The sequence below is a fragment of the Pinus tabuliformis genome, chromosome 4_2 (genome assembly GCF_031772625.1).
Source record: "Pinus tabuliformis cultivar Carrire ecotype Pingquan chromosome 4_2, CPIR1, whole genome shotgun sequence".
Classification (NCBI taxonomy): domain Eukaryota; kingdom Viridiplantae; phylum Streptophyta; class Pinopsida; order Pinales; family Pinaceae; genus Pinus; species Pinus tabuliformis.
Window position 1 is genome coordinate 1,129,770,246 of NC_142304.1, and position 21,642 is coordinate 1,129,791,887.

At 41.4% G+C, this 21,642-nt stretch overlaps 2 protein-coding genes across 2 annotated transcripts; both read left to right on the plus strand.

The window, feature by feature from the left end:
• Positions 1–10,964: 10,964 nt before the first annotated feature.
• On the plus strand, positions 10,965–11,846 carry LOC149173641 (uncharacterized). The gene has a single exon (XM_089426776.1). It carries the CDS (start codon positions 10,965–10,967, stop codon positions 11,844–11,846), a length of 882 nt encoding a protein of 293 aa, XP_089282902.1.
• A 2,731-nt stretch (positions 11,847–14,577) lies between these two features.
• Positions 14,578–14,973, plus strand: LOC149173642 (uncharacterized). Its single transcript, XM_089426777.1, has one exon. It carries the CDS (start codon positions 14,578–14,580, stop codon positions 14,971–14,973), a length of 396 nt encoding a protein of 131 aa, XP_089282903.1.
• The last annotated feature ends 6,669 nt before the right edge of the window (positions 14,974–21,642 follow it).

The following is a 21,642-nucleotide window of genomic DNA, read 5'->3' on the forward strand; positions in this document are numbered from 1 at the left end:
CACTTGGAGATTCTTGCTTCCACTTGGAGATCAAGACCCTCTTACTCATCACAAGGCGAATTCCTTGATCCAAGTGTCAGTTTGGAAGCTTCCTGGGCAATTGACACCTTGCAGAATGACTGTGCCACTTGGCCAATCTTGCCCAGCGCAGGTAGCCTTCATTAGATTTGACATTCAGCGCAGGTACAGAGTGGAGTAGTTGACATTCATCGCAGATGCTCAGTGGAGCAGCTGACATGATCCAGAAATAGCTTGTTTTTGAGTGTTTTCAGGTGGAGAACGGATTTTTAGTGCTGTGGTTTGCTGACCTTGTTCCTCTAGGGGTAAGAACAACATGTTTTAGGGACTTTGGATCCCTCAGATTGTTGACATTTCATGCTTCATGCTGTTAGGCACCAAAATGTCTATAACAGTTGCCCCCTAAAGTATGAGGTCGTTTATCGGGTGAAATGATTTACCAGGAGGATCCGAAGTTCATTCAATCGCTGAGCGGTGCTCTGCAATAAAATACAATACAATACATTATTTTTCATTCTGCTTTCATGATCTAGCTGAGGCAGGCATTCCCATGCTCAGCTTTATAAATTCATTTTGGTACATATAACAGACGACCGTCTGATGGCAGACTGATAATCCTCTGCTGAAATTATCATCCTTTGAGTAGGATGATCATCTGCTGCAATAATGTACATATCAAATGCTTTTATATTTCCTGAATATATATCGCAGCCCGGATGGATGAAACAATGATCCGGGGTCTTCAAACTCGTTCGATCTTCACTCTAAGTACAAGTCGATCCATGTGAGAATTGCGCTGAAGTTGAACATGGAAAGACATCGCTTCATTACCGGTCAATAGTGTAAACCGTTAACAAGCGCGAGAGGAATCACCGATAATGATAATGACCCTCAAGGTACTACAGTACAATTCACGTGGTGTGAATATAGGACTTGGCGTTGAACACCACGCAAAATCTTCTGGTCGAAGGTCATTGATGTATACCTTTCGCCGGAAGTGAGAAACTTGCCATTGAGGCATGCAAGTTTCAAAGTACTTGGGGGGGGGTGTTCCTAGATCAACTTCTTGGATAATGAGCTGAAGTCGACAAGAAGCGATCCGTCAAAGGAGGGCCTTAATGAATCCCACATCAGTGACACGGAACAGAGCTAATGATTTTAGTGGAGGTGAAAACAATCTGTGAAATATGATTCAAGGTGGCGATCATGGGTGGATGAAGGATAATGTATGGCAGTGGATGGGACACGGTTGACTCTTTCTGAACAACATCTCTTGAACATATAACGACACTGATGTGATGGATCGGTAGCATTATCCCAAATACGGATGGTTTGGCGAAGACCATGGTGATGAGACCGGTGAATGAAACAACCCAACCCGATGTGATACGGAGGACAATGTGTCATGTTCAAGAGCGACTTGCTACCATTAAAGCTTTGAGGTTCTCCCAATTTTTCCCCAGTCATTTCTGACCAGTACCTCTTTATTTTTGTCAAGCTTGAGGAGGATAACATATGCTTGTTCTATAACCTGCCCTTCGGGCAAGCCCATCGCTATGTTTTAACGAGCCTAGCGATAGGGAAACTCGTTGTCGTCTAAAGACAAGTTTGTCGCTATTCAATCATTTTAACGAGTCTAGCGACAAAGACAACTCGGTCCTTTTCATTTTTAGAGAGTCTGAAAAGGTACAGAAAGTTAACTCCAAAATTCCTTTTTCGTCATCTAATCCCTTAAGTCCGAAAAAGTATAAAACAATACAGAAGGGATGATTTTTCGATAACTTTAACGAGCCGAATAAACAAGCGCTCGACCTTTTTGTGCAATAATCCCTCAGGTCCAAAAAGATTAAAATCTAGAGGAGGGATAGCTCTTCCGGTCCTTTTAACGAGCTGGAAGGCCAAAACTCGACAAACTTTTCATATTTTACGAGTCAATTGAAAAGAGCTCAAAGAAGACTCATCTTTTGAGGAACGAGTGATAAACAGGGATAGCAGCAGATTCCAGGTACAGGTTGGAATTTTCCAATCACGACAGTGTCACAAGGATGGCTAAGTTAAATCACTCTTCGTAGCTGTTCCTCAAAATGGGTAAACAATCATATGGGGGTGAACGATCGGCCAAATGGAATGGAGGTGGCAGGTGCAAACACGACCAAGGCTTTTTATGGCTAATAAATTTACGATCACAATGGTTATTTACCGGGATAGGTTCATTTTTTAATGAGCTTGAACTCTGGTGGAAACCCTTGCTCACGCTTTTCTATTTTTTAACGAGCATAAATTCCATGGTAAAACTGCTCGAATCTTTGCGTTTATTTTTTAACGAGCATGAACTTTATGCTAAAACTGCTCGAACCTTGCGTTTATTTTTTAACGAGCAGGAACTTTATGCTAAAACTGCTCTATATACCAGTCATAAGATAAGAAATGTTTCCTGTGAGATCTCTATTTTTTATAGAGCTTCATCTTCACTAAGCTTTGCTCCCTCTCATCCTTTCTCTATGTAAGTTCGGAAACGGCTAATCCCAAAAACAGATAAATAACCTCCCCTAGCTTGCACTCCAAAAGGTTTGCATGCCCCCAGGTATAAAGTACAATTTCAAGGCTGCCCCTACTTATCCAATAAAACCTTTGTTTTAAAGGGTGAGGCTTGCCTCTTCCTGGCTACCCAAAGATTGTTCTGTTAATCTTTCAAACTGAACACTTCTTCGGCAATGTCTACCGAAATAGACAAGGGTGAATGACTGTTGTCAAACAAGTAACCTTGACAAAAGAACCTTATTCCAGAACAACCCCTCTTCCAAATATGGACGGGGTACGGACTAGTCATATTCTTTCGCGGAAATTCTACCCTATACCCAGGGTTTCCTCTGCCTGAAGCAGACCAAGATGCATGCCCCCTGGGTTCTAGTCCCATATTTCCGAATCACTCACACTCATCGGGAATGAGGACTGGGGGTGGAGACATTTCTTGAGTGAAAAGACCATTGAGGGTTGGTATTTGACTATTTGCGATGCGTGATCCTGGAAATGAAAGCTGGTCTACGAGCTTGACCACCCTTCCTTCGTGTGGAAAACACATTACTCTAAAGAGTAAGGAGACTATAGCTCCCATGCAATATATATAGTCTCGTCCAAGGAGTAGGTTATAATCCAAGGGTCCTTGAACGACCATCACGTTCATTTGAATGGTCTTCCCTTTCAATGTAACAGGCACATTGGGAAGGATCCCTAATGGTCGACTGGTTCCTTTGTCAAAACCTGAGAGATTTCTTATCTCAGGCAAAAGCGCCGGGGAACCCAGTGCTTTCCAAGCAACAGAGGAATGGATACTCACAGATGCCCCTTCATCAATGATAGTCCCGGCCATTACCATCCTGTAGATTTGGACTATGATTCTGAATGTTATACTGGCTGGTAACCGGGGTCTGCCTAGTTGGTTCCAATCAAAGGACACAACCAGGTTGCTTGGTGGTGGGACCGAATACACGGCCGGATATGACCCTGACGATGTTCCTTCCCGCGATAAAGGAATGGGCGCATTGCCCTGATGCTCATCAGAATCTGTGTTGATGAAAAGAATCTGGATGGTGTCATCCTTATTCTCTTCAGTGAGGGTGTCATTTGAAGATGAATCTTCAGTGACGGTGTCATTTGATGATGAAACCTCTGAAGGAAGAACCGGGTCAACTCCCGTATCGACCTTTAGACTTTCGTCTGGTCTGGATTCAGTAGGATCATTTTCAATGACTGACGCTTCAGCTGACCACTTGAGCGGGCCAGCTGTGTTTTCAACCAATGAAGGACTTGGCACGAGTTTTTTGTATCCAGGAGGAAGTCTCAACAGTGAAACCAGACGATCTTCCAAAACTCTCTTCGCTTCATCTAAGAAGGGACAACGGTGGATGGCGTGATCGCCTTCGCACAGTCTACAGGGGGATCTAGCTCCTCCCTTTTGTCTTGAACCTTCACTTTCGCTGGTTGACGGTAAGCATTCAACATGGCTATCAGAGGTTGATGCTCCCGAATTGTGCAACCGAGGGGACCAGTCCCTTAGTATTCGGGGAATACAGGGACAATCTCTATGGAAGTGGTCTCCTCTACATATGACACATGGCGATTTAGGCTCGGTCTGTGTTGTGTGTGGGTTTTTGTTAGATGTCTTTTGCTTGCCCCCAGTCGCCTTAGGCTCCTTCTTCTTCTTCTCTTTCTTCTTCTTTTCCTTCTTCTCCATGGGAGCTTGACTTTTGCCAGCCCCACCTTTCGAAGATGAAGGATTGGAGGAAGAGTTATGGGAAGTAGAAGGCCGGTGGGTAGCTCTAGACTCATCTAACTGTTGACTCGACTGTCTAGGAACCATGGTGTTCTGAACTACATTAGTTGAGAATAGCCAAATAGGCAGACCAATTGTCAGTCCTGGAAGCGACAATGTGGCCATGTGGGGCGCACCAACTTCTCCCCAAGAGGAGAAAGGACTAGGATTTCCATCATGTGGAATTCCTTGGTTGGGGCGTTCCATGTTCTCAACTTACAGATCAACGTGGGAATAGGAGGTGATTATGTTCCGTTTAAAATAAATTTTATAACGACGCTTTTAGACACAACTTGCTTTTTCACTTTTTAAGAGTCGAGAAAAAGCTAAAGATGACTCTAGTCTCCTTCGATGTTTTAACGAGCCCGAAGTGACAAATGCTCGGATGGAATTTTTCAGTTATAGAGTTTGAAAAAGGCCAAAAGAAACTGCTCTGGAGTTCTAGGCAGAGGGTGTGCCAAACCTTTCGCAAAACCACAAAATACGTTTTACGGTACGAGTGGTCGATCTTCGTGAATGCTGTGTTCACTGCATTGCGATTAGTAGGGCGGCCGACACGGTTTCCTATGGATAAAGGCTTTGATCCTATAGGGGTCTCCCAATATATACGCGACGATACGTGGGAGCACAAGTCCGTATTGATACTTATCGCTTCACCGTGGAGGAATCACCCAACCACTCAACGCTAAGATATCACGTTTAACGACGCCGGAACACGTCTCTAGCTTAGACCTCTATGTGTTTGCGTTATGTTTCAATGCGTTGTTATGTAAATTCAATTTATTTTAAGGTTGATCTTGTTTAGCAGTTTGCCTTTATGGATCACCACGAGATGTATAGTAACACTCCTAAATGCAGTCTAAGATGATAAGCAAGCTTTTCAATCTTTCAACTTTGAAAACCTTAACTACTGAGGGAAAAGAAAGATAACACCTTTTCACACAAATCATAGAACACACACTAATGCATTTTCCCTAAATCAACATGCAAACTGTCATAATGCACATGCACAATGCAAGTATTTCTTTTCTCTTCCTTAATGTTGGTGAAATACAAGAAAGAAAGCCATTGTATAACTTTGAATTCAATTTCAAGTGAAAGAAAACAAGTTTGTCCAAAATCAAAAGACACCTTAAGATTTACTTGTTTCGACACTAGAAATATACGAATTCAAACCATATGACGAAAGCAAAAGCTCAATCAGCTATGAACAACAAACAAACTAACTCTTAAGATCAAAACGACACTTAATCACAGGTCTAGATCTAAGAGGCCACATCAAGACTAGTTCACTTTCGTAATGGGAAAATGTAAATGGCACAAGAAATACAAAAGAACAAACACAATTTCTTTATACAACTGAGGCGGAATAGTGACAAGGAAAGTTGGTTTCAGATAGGCACATTGACTGGTAACAAACAACAAAACAAGAGTGAAAACAGGGCAAGAAACAACAGGAAACCCCAGTAGCACAAGGAAAAACTGGTCCAGCACAGGTGAGACACTGTCTGTTTGACCTTCAGCGCAGGTAGCCCCTTTGGGAACTGCGCTGAAATGCAGACAGCCTTTGTACAGCCTGCACTGAAGAACGAAACTTTCGTTTCTCTTGGTTTCCGGGTCACAGATTGCTCAAAAATTCACAGTTTTTGCTCAAATCAGAAGCTATCAGTCAAGGACACACTAAGGGATAGAAAGGAAGATGAAAAGCTATCACTAAGAGCTTATTAGAGTCCTTGCGGATCAGCTCTTCAAATCATAAACTTGCCCAGAAACTGAGCTAGAGTAGCTGCCCTCTACTTTGTATTTGATAGATCCAAATACAGTTCGATTCGGTACTCCCTTTGTTTATGAAATGAATAGCAAAAACACAAACAACCAACAAGATATGTTCCCTAGTGGAGTTGCCAATTTTTTGTTGGGAAAAGTATCCAATACGGAATGACCCTATCCCACTCTAAGGGTGATAGTACCTCAGCAACAACTGAATGCAAAGCTATTCAAGATTACTTCTTTATGAGATGAGAGAGAGAAGAGAAAGAGGATCCACTAACCGTTATCTTCCGCTAATGGTTGATCCAATCTTCCCTCTTTGCTGCTTGCTCCTAGCTCCTTGCTCTTTCACCGGCCCAGCTACACAAAGATCCTGTAAAAGCACAAGAAAAGGAAACTACAAGAAACATACATCCATAATCGATTCAGGGATTAGAATAAATCAAATATACAAGCATCAATTCACCATTGAAACACATGCATATAGAAGAACCTCAAATGATTTATTAATGGAAGAAGCAAAGTTCTGAGAGTGTTACAACCATAATAGGCCCAATCCAGCAACACCTCCCAGCAGAAAGAAATCTCCTCTTCACCTCCTTCAAGCAAATCACCCAATAGTTCTATACTCAAACCAACAACACTTCCTTACTTGCACAAAATTCCAGCCTCCCTAGACCTCATGAGAGAGCTCTATATATAGGAGTTTTGGAGAAAGGATGAGTCAGCTTGAGGCTGGCATGAAGCTGACTAGTGTCCTCTCCCACTTCACTTATTCTTCAGTTCTTGAGTCCACTTGGAGATTCTTGCTTCCACTTGGAGATCAAGACCCTCTTACTCATCACAAGGCGAATTCCTTGATCCAAGTGTCAGTTTGGAAGCTTCCTGGGCAATTGACACCTTGCAGAATGACTGTGCCACTTGGCCAATCTCACCTAGTGCAGGTAGCCTTCATTAGATTTGACATTCAACGCAGGTACAGAGTGGAGCAGTTGACATTCAGCGCAGATGCTCAGTGGAGCAGATGACATGATCTAGAAATAGCTTGTTTTTGAGTGTTTTCAGGTGGAGAACTGATTTTCAGTGCTGTGGTTTGCTGACCTTGTTCCTCTAGGGGTAAGAACAACATGTTTTAGGGACTTTGGATCCCTCAGATTATTGACATTTCATGCTTCATGCTGTTAGGCACAAAAATGTCTATAACAGAGAGCTGTCATCCTGTCTGTGTATTAGATAATAGATTTACAGACCTTTTAACTGGTTGCAGCTAGCCATCACAAGGTCCTGTGCATCTGCTGGTGTGATCAGTATTCTCCATCATCACATTTTTCTTAAACTGTGAGTAATTGGTGGCCTAAAGCCTTGTACTATGGGGGTGTTCACCCATGTTTGTAGTTAAGCATAGTAGAAGTGGTTATCTGGCTTGAATATGCAGCATTTCTTTCATTCATCCACCATATTTCCAACATTTTTGTTGAGTTTGTAATGTTCCTGAGCATCTCTGATATACAACCTAGGAGGAGAGTTTCTTGGGGTGATAACATTAATTGGCACCGTTGCTGGGGAGAGGAGATCGAAGCTCAGCTTCCCTAGGAAAACAACACAGTTCCAGATTTTGATGATAGACAAGGTCTCGGCACATTTCTGTTTGTAATCATCTATCTGGCAACTCCATTGGAGGAAGACCATCATTTGGTGACTCCACATTGAAGTTTTGGCGCAGCTGGTGAGGCATGCTCAGAGAAATCCTTAGAAACCATCAGTGGAATCAATGCCTGACCCTGAGAAGATTGTTAAGCAGAAGAAAAATTCTTAGGAAGGAGCACCAAGATCAAGTAAGCCTTAAAAGTTCCATGTATCTCTGTTAGTGAATGTCACCTTTAGAGATTCATTAAGCTCCTTAGTCATTCATTTCCCTTTCGGACCTCAGTTCAAAGAAGCATCCATGTTTTCCATCATATTCCTCTGTTTTTTTCATTGTTTTCATTGATTCATACCACTCAGTGTATCAGTTCATATACCCTAGCCATGGCAGGTTAGAAAGCCCTTACAAAAATAGAAAAAATAGTTGTTGCTAGGTATGGACCCCTGGTCTTGCCTATCCCTTTGAATGATATGCCTGTAGGATATTATCAAGAATTTATGCCAAAGTTTACTGGTGCAGAAGGAGTAACAACTGGAGAGCATTTAGAGGCATTTTATAGTTACGTTGATAACCTAGATATCAATGAAGAGGATGTCTGGATGAGGGTTTTTGTCCAAAACCTAGATGGGGAAGCTAGAAAATAGTTTAGAGAATTACCCCCTAGGTCTATTGAAGACATTGAGGCCCTAGATGATGTATTTTTAAAGCACTAGGGAAATAATAAAGATATGCTCTTTTATCATGATGAATTTGGTAACTTGCAGAGAGAAGATGGCGAGTTTCTGTCTGATTTTAACATTAGATTCAATCATATGTACAGCAGAATGCTAGCTGAAGTAAGACCTACCCCTACTTCTGCTATGCTCACTTATGCTAATGCCTTCGATTCTCAATTCTACCTGCTGTTAAGAGAAAGAAGATGTAATCCATTGGCTGATATGCAAGGTACAGCGTTTGAAGTAGAAGCAAATAAGCAAAAATGATCCCAGATGCAAATGATTTCAATTATTCGTTTTTTTAGTATTTTGTATTTGACTAAATCAACTCTTATTTGAAGCCTCATTATGAATCTTTGCCCGGGTTAGCAGTGTGAATAGTTTGTTGGTTCAGGATGAACCAACTCAATTCATTTTGAGTTGGGTTTTCATTGCTAATGATCTCTATGATGCTAATACTACAAATTTGATTTGATGTCAATCTATATCATAGTGTTATGTTACGCATTGACTTCTATGATGCTAATACTTTAAATCTGATTTGATGTCAATCTATCTCATAAGGTTATCTTACGTATATTGGATATGTTGTTGTTATACAAGTAATCCAAGCACATTAGAAATGGAAACACTACAACAAAGCCAACCATAGGTAAATAAAAAAGTCAATTATAATTATAGAGTCAATCATAGGTATGTGTTAGGACTTGGTATCTCTTCGTGGAGGAGGAAGACGGATGCTCTGGTTCTGAAGCTTTTCCAAATCCTGCAAATAAACCCTAGCCGCATCGCTCCATGACCACCCTCGGGGGGGATCGACCCCCCCAGCCTTCGGCCCCTTCGTATTCGGCAGCTTCCCTTCTGCGCCCGTCATTACCCCATCAGGCTCCCGATCCAGGGACAAAGGCAAAGCTCTGGCGGCAAACTACACTCCAAAAGCCAATGGATCTTCGGCCAAGGGGAGCATCCCCAGCCAAAACGGGACAATAGGCCCATCCCCTTGCAAACCGCTATCGGAGGAAACACCATCATTAATCATCGAAGACCCCTGGATCGAAGAATACAGAGATCACATGTGTAAACATGCCCTAATCTGTCGTTTCATGGGAGTGCGACTTAATGAAAAAGCTCTCTGCTGGTGGATAAACTAGAAATGGAAGCCCAAAGGGAACTATGAACTTTAGTTGGGGGCAAGAAGTTTTTTCATGGTCATCTTCGCTCACAGGGATGACAGAGATCACACTTTTGAAGGAGGCCCATACTTCTACAACTCGACAGGACTCTACATGACATATTGGAGGCCCAACTTTGCTCCAGAACAGGAAGATTTCAAAAAAGTTCCAGTTTGGCTTAGACTCTACTCCTTGCTTGTGGATTACTGGAATAAGCATATCCTGGAAGCCATCGGGAATCAGCTGGGTGTCTTCGTCAAAACTTCAGATCTCACATCTCAAGGTAAATACACTGCCTATGCTAGAATCTGTGTTTACATGGATGTCTCAAGACCCCTCCCAGGTCATATTGATCTGATCTACAAAGGAATTCATTGGAAGCAATCCATCGACTATGAAAACATCCCTTTCAAATGCCGACAGCATGGACATCTTAGTCATGGGTGCCCCCTGAATCAACCCCCACCTCAACCCCAAGCGGACAAGGTGGATAACCCAGCCCCAGATTTCATCCCTGTTTCCAGGAAAAACAAAAGGCAGAAAGGCAAAAATCCTCTGAAACACTCCTCCAACCCAACCCCCACCCAGCCAAATAGCTTTGAAGTACTAGGCAACCTTGATCCAAATGAGAACCCTCTGGAATCCCCTGCCCCCACGGCTCAAGATCCACCCAGGAAGTTTCAATCATCAAGCCCTTCAATCATCTCCATCCCAAACCTTGACTCACCCCAAGCCGAGACACAGCATCAAAACCCACAGCCCAACCCCAGTCAGATCGATACAAGCCATGTCCCATTGCATGCCCCTCCCTGCATAGAAACTCATCCAGACCGGCCACCCTCAACTACTCCTACCAATCCCCTGGAAGAGATCCTAGGTGACCTAGATCTCCATGAGGTCAACGAGCAATGGTCCAAACAGGGAGTGAATGCCATTCCCTAGGAACACCTAGAGAAAATCGAAATGGCATACCTGCAGTTAGAATATCTCAACCAGAATGCAGCCAAAAAGCAATGGGGAAACAGCAGCCAAACAGGCATCCAAGCCAACCTGGACCTGGACCAATACAAGCCGAAAGGTCCAGGAAGAAAAAGGGGGAGAAAATCGACAAAACAACAAATACAAGAACTTGGAAGGCGCCTAATCAATGAAGGAAAAATTAGGGCTCTGGTCCTATCCACACCGAAAGTTACTCAATGAAGATTACAACCTGGAATATCAGAGGGCTAAATGGCACCTCCAAAAGACGAATCCTAAAAAACCGTCTTTTCACGCAATCTCCAAACCTTGTCCTACTACAAGAATCCAAATGCTCCTCCAACAGCATAGAGATGCTTAAGAAACTCTTTGCAAAAGGCTATCATTGCATAAGCACAGAAGCCATTGGGCAAGTAGGAGGGCTTCTAATGTTTTGGAACAAAAACAAGTTTTTCATGCAGAATGCTCTGTCCACTAAGCATTCACTATCAGTCATCTTCAACATGCCAGACTCAAAGCACACGATATGCATTACCAATGTGTATGGACCTCAACGAATCCAAGAAAAGTTCAAGATGTTGGAAGACTTGGACGAGATCCGACAACACCATGGAGCCAACCACTGGATCCTAGGTGGTGATTTCAACATGATCACCACCCTAGCGGAGAAGAAAGGAGGCTTAAGAAGACTGGATAAAGATGCGGAAGCTTTCAATACCTTCATAGTTGCATCTAAACTCATTGATGTTCCCACAGTCAATGGTCTATACACTTGGAACAATAAGCAAGGGGGAAATAGGCAAGTTGCATCGAGGCTTGACAGGTTCCTCATCTCGGAATCCATCATGCTCCAGAATCTAGACATGGAAGCCAACATTTTGCCTATTGGGGGATCAGATCACTGGCCAGTGCAGATGCACTTCACCAATATGGACAAGCCTCAAAACAGGCCTTTCAGATTCGAAGGCTTCTGGATAGATCATCCAACCTTCATGCAAAATATACAGAGCTGGTGGACTCAAACCACTATAGAGAGTGATAACATCATGTACATCTTCCAGCAAAAGCTCAAGATCATCAAGGCCAATCTCAAATGCTGGAACAAGAACACTTTTGGTAACATTTTTCAAGCCAAAAAAGAGCTCGAGGAAAAAATGGCGGGCCTCCAACAAACAATGATCAAGGACGGGCCTAATGAGGAACGGTTAGCTCAGGAATCAAACCTTCAAAAGTAATGGGAAGAAAGGCTAAGACAAGAAGAGCTGCTATGGAAACAAAAATCAACGGTGCAGTGGTTAAAACATGGGGAACACAACAGAAGCTTCTTCCATAAATGAACCATTCAGCATAAGGCCAACAACCGTATTATATCCCATACAAAAGCTGATGGTGCTAAGGTCTTCACCAGAGAGCAAATAGGATCTCAACTAAACTCATACTTCAGGTCACTTCTCATTAAGCCTGATCATGATAGAAACCAAGCTATCAACAAAGTCATTGGTGTTATTCCCCCCTTAGTTATGGAGGAGCAAAACTTCCTTCTCTTAAGAGAGTTCATTGAGCAGGAGATTGAAGAAGTCGTCTTCACCATGGCCACTGACAAAGCCCCTGGACCAGACGGCTTTACAATTGAATTCTTCAAAGCTTGCTGGCACATTATCAAAGCTGACCTCTTCAATCTGATTAAGAACTTTCACAGAACCAAGCGAGTGCTACCAGCCATCAATGCCACCTTCCTCACCCTAATTCCAAAATCTGATCATGCTGACTCCCCCGACAAGTTCAGACCCATAGCCCTCTGCAATGTCATTTATAAAATCCTCTCAAAATTGATGGCCAACAGACTCAAACCTATCCTTCCCTCAATCATATCTCCAGAACAGTCAGGATATGTTGAAGGTAGATAGATAACCGACAGCATAATTCTCAACCAGGAAATGCTGCATTCTATCAAAACACAAAGGATTCCTGGTATGCTCATTCAGCTTGACCTCTCCAAGGCCTTTGACAAAATTAGCTGGACATACATCAGAGCAATCCTCCAGGCTTTCGGCTTCAGTCAGATTTGGATAAACTGGATAATGGAAATGGTCTCAGGAGCATTCTTTTCAATCATGCTGAATGGAGGCCCCCTACAACCATTCCTCCCGTCCAGAGGTATAAGGCAAGGAGATCCCTTGTCACCTTTTCTCTTTGTCATCATGGCAGAGGGTCTCGGAAGATCTCTATCCCAAGCAATCCAAAAGAATCAGCTCAAAGGCATCAAAGTTGCGCATCAAGGCCCCACAATAATGCATCAGCAATTTGTAGATGACACAATGCTCATGGGAATCCCCACAGTAAAGGAAGCTCGAACCTTCAGCAAGGTGCTAAGAACATTCACAGAGGCCTCAAGTATGGATATCAATCTAACAAAATCCAAATTGTTTTTCTTCAACACTTCTATTCCTGTGCAGAGAAATCTTAGCAAAATTCTCAAAATTCAGAGGAACTCCCTTCCAACCAAATACCTTGGCATCCCACTTTCAGAATATGCCCCCAAAGCTGCAAATTGGGAATATCTCCTCAACAAAATGAAGGCCAGATTAAGTAGCTGGACTCACAGAGCCCTAAACATGGCAAACAGACTGGTGCTAGTCAAACCAGTTCTTCAAACAATGCCGGCCTATTTGCTCTCAGCCCTAGAGGCACCTAAAACAGTGTATAAATCCATTGAAAACATCTGGCGGTCCTTCCTCTGGAATGGAGATTCCAAGAAGCGCAAATGGGCCCTCCTCAAGTGGACAAACATATGTAAACCAAAACTGGTAGGAGGACTAGGCTTAAGAGATCCTGAAATCCTAAGCAAGGTTGTAGCAGTGAAAATCTGGTGGAGATGGGTGGAAAATCCCAATTCCCTATGGGGCACCTTGTGGAAAGAAAAGTATACAAATCAAGTCCAGGACAAAGACCTCATTAGGCTCACTGGTAACACTCAAGGATCCCCCCTCTGGAATAAAGTATGGGAGAATCAACATATTGTTCAGAAGCACAGCTTTTGGGAAGTGCACCAAGGCAACACCGCCCTCTTCTAGGAGGATGCCTGGCAGCAACTCCCCCCCCTGGACCACCCAGATTGGACTACTCTTAAAAATGACATGCAAGAGGTAGGGTTGAGAAAGGTAGCAGACTACTGGCAACCCCGAACATCGATCACCACATGGCAAAAATGGCTAACCAAAGAGCAATGGCTAACTCAAGACCACAATGGGAATATAGAACCTCTCTTACAACAACTAGACCAGTGCAGAATCCTCACCTCGACTATAGAAGACATCCTGCGATGGGGAAATAATCCTAAAGGAACTTTCAATCTAAAAGAGGCCTACAAAATCATAGCTGCTTCACCTGACTGGCAACCGGACCCCAAATGGCACACTCTTTGGAGTAGAGGAACTTGGCCCAAAATAACCCTGTTCTCTTGGCTAGTCCTGCATAATAGAGTGTTACTTGGGACAATTTATAGAGATGGGTTTCACTAGGCCCTCTCAATGCGCCATCTGTGAGAATGATTAGGAAATGCTCAATCACATTCTCAACACCTGCCCCACTGCTTGCTCTCTATGGGATGATATGGCCTTTGTATTCAGACAATCCGACAGAAACAGAAACTCGATCTACCTTACCCTGAGCAATTGGCGATCCTCCATATCCCCCAATAATCTAGTCAACAAGGCATGGAACCTCATTCCATGAGCCGTTGCATGGATCATATGGAAAGAATGAAATGCTCGAATCTTCAAGAACTCGGCAATGGCAGTGGATAGGCTAACAGGAAAAACGTAGCAGCTAATCACAGAATCGATCCATCCCATGGACATAATGTTGCAAGAGGGGAACACATCTTCGAATGATCAAAGGATAGTCTAGATCCTCAATCTCAAAGCCCAGACCACTCCCACAGGCAGGAACCAGGCCAGCGTTGCGATGAAGCAGGACAAATGGGGTACACCTCCATTTCCATCATTCAAACTGAACTTCGACGGGGCATCAAAGCAAAACCCGGGAAATGCTGGTTATGGTGGAGAAATCAAGGATCACACCATGAACATCCATCTTATCTACCATGGCAATCTAGGCACAAATACCAATAATATGGCAGAGCTGACCGCTCTCATCAAAGAAATCACCCTGGCTGACCGCTACAAATTTCTACCTCTGGTGGTGGAAGGAGATTTGGAGATTGTCATCAAGATGATGAGAAAACTCCAAAACGGCACTCAAGTGGACAAGATAACACACAATTGGAGGCTCTCGGAAATCCTAAAGGATCTGCAGGGCCATCTCAGCAACATTCAAGGTGTCACCTTTCAAGTGGTTTGAAGAATAGCAAATAAGCTGGCTGACGCCATAGCGAATGCCCGCATTCAATCCAATCTTGAAGATTATCACATCCTTTGGCAAGACATGGAGGAGGGGGAACTCAGAGTGATATGGAACACCATAAACAATGCAGACCATCAAGCATAACGGATGCCGAGCTCCCTTGATTCTTCTATATATGCATCCACAGATAATTCTACAAGCTGTAAATGATCCACTCAACAAAAAAAAGAGAGCAGAGACTAGACCAGCTCAGCTGTACAAAGGTAGACATAGGGAGGTCCCATCGATTCCCACTCTGCATCATGTATTTTACTGTATTCTATTAATATAAAGTTCTGTTGAACCTTTACAAAATAAAAAAATCATAGGTATGTGTTAAGGCTTTTTTAATATGTCACCCTTAGGTATTTGAAGAATATAAAAAAAATCATCCATATTATAGTGAATATAGTGAAATTTAGATTTATTCAATGTTTTCAGATATTCCAAAGTTTATAGTCTATCTTGCCTCCCTCCTAATTTAGTAATATGATGTTGGGAATCAAGATGAGCTGATTTTGAGGTAGACCAAGCCGAGATTCTATTATCACTTGTTTATCATAGTCCTAGTGATCAAAATTAAGCCTCTTGCAATGAATCAAGTATGGCTTAGCTCTTAGTTTGCCTAATATGGTTTTGCTTGGTATCCCTTTCCCTAGCTTGGGGATGAATCCTTGGTGTTAGTAGTGTTGTGTAGGTGGTGATTCAAGAAGACTGTTCATCTTATATATCTATATATAGCTATAGAGGGGGAGAAAGTTTCTTAAGAAGGGAGATCGAGCGATGGGTTTAGGCAGTGGAGAGAGGTGGTGGTGGGGTGGTGGAAGCTGTAGCCAGTGGAAAGGAAAAAATAAGTCACAACAACTCATTTGGAGTCAATGCAATATCCATTGCAATATACACACTTCCAGGACTTAGGCTAATGTAAACTTTTTAAAGAAAAATATACGTTGGGAATAGTGAAGGCCATAATAAGACATTTATTTTCTTTCCCAATAAAAAATTATTTATAAAAATTAAATCATTTTAAATACAATTAAAAAAAACTTTGGTTCACGGAATCTGGGTAATCACATGCGAAACAAGGAGGGGTTGTTATCACATGCCACCTCTGCATGAAGTCTTAATGGGAATAGTTAGGTGACAACCATTCCTTGAACTCACCACAAACCACATTCATTGCATCCAGTCGAAGGAGGTCCAGATGAGGACAAGGCCATTAAGATTAGAGCATGACATGCATTCCACCATTACTGTGGATTCTGACATTCACTCCAACATTCATTCTTTCGTCCTCTCTACTCTACAGGTGGATGGTCAATGGGGGTCAGGAGTAGCAATCAAACTTAGGTTGTTTCAGGTCTGTGGAAGAGATTTCATAGGTCTATTCATCTTGGCGAGGGAACGTGGTCGAGCTAGATGTGGGGGCAAAGGTCATGGGTGCCAACCTCTCTCTCCCCTCCATGGTCAAGGAAAAGAACAGTTTGATGAGGACATGCCTATTCATATCCACCACATTGTTTCCATGGACGTTGAGGAGAGACGAAATATAGGGAATGGCCACTGGTTCATACATAATTTTCTTTGCAGACAACTCTCTAATTAGGAACAAGCCTGGGAGAGATCTGAAGGAAGATTTTTTGAACTCAATGCCTTTCTAGTTCACACACAAATGACCTTAACAAACATGTCTAGAGAAATGGAATTTCCCTTTCCCCTCCTCCCCCTCCTCCCCCTCCTCTAGTTTTGTCTAATTCGAACACATGGATTGAAGCAGTGGAATCCTCCCATCAAGGGAAAAGAATTTCTAGTTTGGCTCACACAAAACCTCAAGCCAATAAAAATATGGTGGCTGACAGTCACATCTCACCTTAACCAGTCGGGAAAGCGATGAACTTATCCAGCGAATCAGTGTTGAGGGAAAAACCAAAGGGGAGCACTCACAAAGCAAAGTAAAATCATACACTAGGGGAGCATTCGTCGAATCAAAGTGTTCCCCTTGGATTCCTAAAGGATACTGTTGTCCTTTGAGATAACCTAAGGTCAATTGGTTATGCCAAAGCATCTATAATGTTTTGTTGATTTTGATTTAGTTAGAGGACCAATGTATGAAACAGATTATAACAATAATGCTCAACCTTTTGAATAATACTAGCAAGTAAACAAAGGGCTGCTATTTAATTCCCACAATGATTTAAGTTTTGTTGATGTTAAGTAGAAGATGTAAGAAAATATGATTACTTTAGTTTCAGACAGAAGATTAAATAATCATAAGCTAGAAAACCCTCAATCAATGTTTGAAGATTAAACAAAATATACTTAAGATTATAAAGATACTAAGAATTTAATGATTTAGAGGGAGATACTTAAACAAATAGTTCAGTAACCCATTCTCTTTTAATGATTATAACTTCAGAAAGGAATTAAGAATAACTGAAACTCAGTTACACTTACCAAACTACCTTTATAAAACTTAAACATATGCAGAATACATAATGAAAGATGCACTGGAAAAACATACAAGAGAAACAAAACTGTGTGAAACAAAATTTAGAATCCTCTGCTTTATCATTAATGATCTGAAAAAGCTGTGTACATGGAATGCTTACAAAATGCTTATGCAAGGGTGCAACCCTTAATAACTCATAGAAGAGAGTTATTTATACTAGTTTAGATAGTGACAAAATATCCCAAGCTGATTACAAAAATAGCCTAAAATAAAATAGGAAAAGAAAATTACTGAATGATGTGTCCCTATTAGGGAGGGAGTTGTTGATGACCGTTCCTTCCAAAACTGATGTGCTGTCTTCTTGTTGGGGTGAAAGTTAATCAATTGTTTCACATAATTGATCCCACCTCTCTTCACTTGGTATCTCTAGATTTTCCATTCTTCTAAATATCTCATCAACTTTGATATATCTTTCAAAATTGGGTTTAGTGAGGAAAAGATGTCTGACTTCATATTTGATTGTGAGCTCAAGGCTCAAAGCTTCCAGAAACTCTTTGCCAGAAATCTATCTTTTTATCCCTGCAAATTGATTGCTATCTACTGCAATAGTATATAACTTTTCACAGTAATCCTCCAATTTGACTAACTGATCAATTGATGACATTAACCCTGGTAAACATTTCTTATTCAACATACTGAATTTAGAATGAAACCTTCAGATTGCAATGTTCAAAGCTTCACATTTTGTTTTCAACTGAGTTAGTAGATTCTTCTTCATTAGGACTTTCTTAATTTCTAAAATAGTAGCTGTCCTATCTGGAATATTTATTTCTTGTAACTATTGCTTAGTCTTAGAGTTTAATAATTTGATCATTCCTGCTACCTCTTTGAGTTTTGTCTTCAATGCTTCCCTCTGATTATCCATCTTTGTCCTGCATCTGGCAATCAACTCTTGTTGCTCAAAAATTATTTGTATGGATGGCCATACTTCTGTTATGGAGTGGCTGATATCTAACCAGATGTCCTCTTTGGCTTGGGCCAAAGTTTCTACCATTAGAGTCTTACTCTCTAATTGTTTAACCTTGATTTCTAACCTGTGTGATTTTTGCATTTATTCTACATACAAGGTGTCATTTTTTACCTTCTGTGACTCCAGGGTTCAGAACTTTTGGAGTAACTTTTCATTCTATTGTTTTTGTGCCTATAACTCCTGTGATAACCTTGTTGTTTCAACTGTTGCTGATGATGAAGCAATGTCAGTTGAATATGAGCTTCGCTCTGTACTTGCTATGGGAATTGTTGTTGCTGGGGTCACAGCAAGCTGTGTTGCCTCTTTTTCCTTGAGCAGTTGTTCTATTTTCTCTTCCATATTCTTGATCTGTATGTTTTTCTCAATAATGAGCTTCAACATCTCCTCCCTGTGCTGTTCATTTTCTACCATCTCTCTAGTTTGTGGATCCTCAGTTGAAGGCAGTTTCAACTATTTCTTCAAGGCTGCTATCTCTGTATTCTTTTTCTTGAGTATTTCTTCAATTTCTTTACAGTCTTGAGGATCATATCCAATTTTAACAATAATATATTCTAAATATTTTATTTTGTTATCTTTAGCTAAAGATGACAATTTTTCAATCTTAAGCTGTGACTGCACATTTGACAAGGTAGTTCTGAGCTTAGAAAGAGTCATGGCAGTTGTAGTCATGGTTGAAAATAACATTTCACTTGATTGCCTATGCAAATCCATTTGATCAATAGCATGTATCTGGTTTACATCAAATGAAAATATGGTCTTCTTATAATTTGCTCTGGATTTGGGAAATGGAATCTGAGCCTACAAAAACGCCATTTGCATCCTTCTTCTTTCACTATCAAAGGTAGAGAGAAGTTTGTGCTGAGAGGTGGATGTCTGTTTCCACAACTGACTATACATTTGTGACTTGAGATTTTCATTCTTTTGTTTAATTTCCAGAAATCTTGAGGAGATATCAGTATCTTCTGCTGAGCTGATCTCAGTTGACTGAATAATATCCATAGGTTCAGTTGAAGAAGGAGTTGAAGAAGTAGAAGGAGGTTTGGGATTAGTGGTCCCTGCTGATGAAATATCTTCTAAATCTCCAAGATCAATTATTTTAGGTGGCTTTCTCCCTGATGACATTGACAATCCGGTGTTCAATTTCTTTTGTACTATAGGATACTCTTTAACTGATTCTGTAGCTGACTAAGTTTCCTCTCTGGATCTTTTGTGTTGAGTACTCTGAGTGACTGGAGTATTTACCTGTGGAGTGGTTATAACCTGTTCATCTGATTGTAAGAGAGTTCCTTCAGACCACTGCTCCTGGTTCATAAACTTCTCCAATTCTAGCCTAGGAGTATGATTGTAAGGTGTTGCCTTCAATTGAACTCTTAGGGCTGAAATGATCCCAAAAGGATCATAAGACCAGGTGAATCTTGGTTGGAGGTTCATATTCTTCAACAATTTGTTTTCCTCTATGCTTGCAGACCTAGTATTACAGATGAATGTCCCTACCTTGGCTTTGAGTTTGAACTGTGACTTTTTCTTACCTGAGACAAAATGGAGTTCATCCATATGTATCATCTACCTGATGTATTCCAGTGAGAATATCCTCATTGGCACATACTTGGGCAGTTTGTATGGAGCTAACTCACTGCCATATATCCTGATTTCAATGTAGTTTTGGTACAGATACCAGTCACCAGTCTTGGTCTGTTCAGATAGGTGCAATGTTTTCTTAATTTCTTCTCCAATTTTGGGCTCTACCTCGCTATTAAGTAATTGAAGAACTAGATGTACAAAAGAATCTATAAACTGAGAGAATGGAAACTTTGATGATGATGCTCTGACTAACTCTATCCAGTGAATCACTAATTGATTCACTCCTTGCTCATCTTGCCTGTTAAGCTGAATGTGCAATGAATCTCCCTGCTGAAACAAAATCAAATGAATTATGTCTGAGCTATATCTGAACACTCCTTGTGTGGTAAAATTCATAAATTGTTCATGTATATTATCAGAAAAGAATTGGCTATAATTATACATGAAGGAAAGTTGATATTCCTTACTGAAAATGGAAAAGAATCCAAGGATGGATTCATCAACAAGTTGATCATTTTCATAGCCTAAGAGGTATGACAACAGGGAGATGATATGTCTAGTGGCTTCAGGGAACATGGAAGATGAATAAGGTGGGTTTCTCTTGGGTAATTCAACATCTTCTGGAAAAAAGAGTTCAAAAATAAGGGCTCTTTGTGGGAAGGTGAGTTTATTATAAAGGTCCATGAGAGTTGCTGGTGAGAAATAGTTGAGGGAGTCAGATGAAGGTATCATCAACATTTGGTTTATACTCTGAGCAGTAATGGTGATCAAGATGTTTCCATCCTGAGTCATCATTGTTCTTTACAGAGGATCATACCTGGCTTGACACCATGTGATCAAATCAGGGAAATGATGAGTTTTGGGAAAGGAGAACAGGGGCAAAAGTGTCTCCCAGAAACGAATGGGGTCTTCCTTATCTGTGTATTTCTTCTTTAGCCACAGATGTAATTCGTGGAAATCGAATTTGCATTCACAGTCTGTGACATTGAATAGGGAGTCTACAAGGGGAAGATGGTCCAAGTCGATCAAGGCTATAGATGGATTCTCTTCTTCAACAGTTTTCTGTGTTTTAGTTTTTGGGGGCATCTTGCTGCAAGGGAGGAAATAGAAAAACTAATTCAACTGAAGGATGAATAACATGAAAAATATAAACAGGGTGATTAGAGCTCTTCGTGAAATGGATCAAAGCAGAAAAGTAGTAAACAGTAGAGCCATGGGCTATTTATAAGTAGAATTTAGATTAATTTACTGTTTAAAACTTGACCATAGGCAATTTATTATAAGGAGCGAGTTTAATTGTCCAATGAGAGGGTTGTTAAATGAGGTTGGCAATGGGATGGGAGCGTATGTCACAACGACTTTATTACGTGGCAGCTTGTGAGTGGATGAGGGATAATGGATGAGTAATAGATTTATGATGTGGCGGCTTCCGTATGGAGAAGGGGGTAACGGGTGGATGATATGGCGTGGGGGCATGGTCAACCATTGGAAGGCTGGAAACCGTTGATGGGATTTCGGGGGGGGTGGGTGAGTTGGTTTATGGTTTTAGGCTTTGGGGGTCTGAAAT

Bases quoted from the DNA above. Each gene is read 5' to 3' on its own strand.
- LOC149173642 (XM_089426777.1), top strand. From the start codon at position 14,578: ATGAAGCAGGACAAATGGGGTACACCTCCATTTCCATCATTCAAACTG.
- LOC149173641 (XM_089426776.1), top strand. From the start codon at position 10,965: ATGCTTAAGAAACTCTTTGCAAAAGGCTATCATTGCATAAGCACAGAA.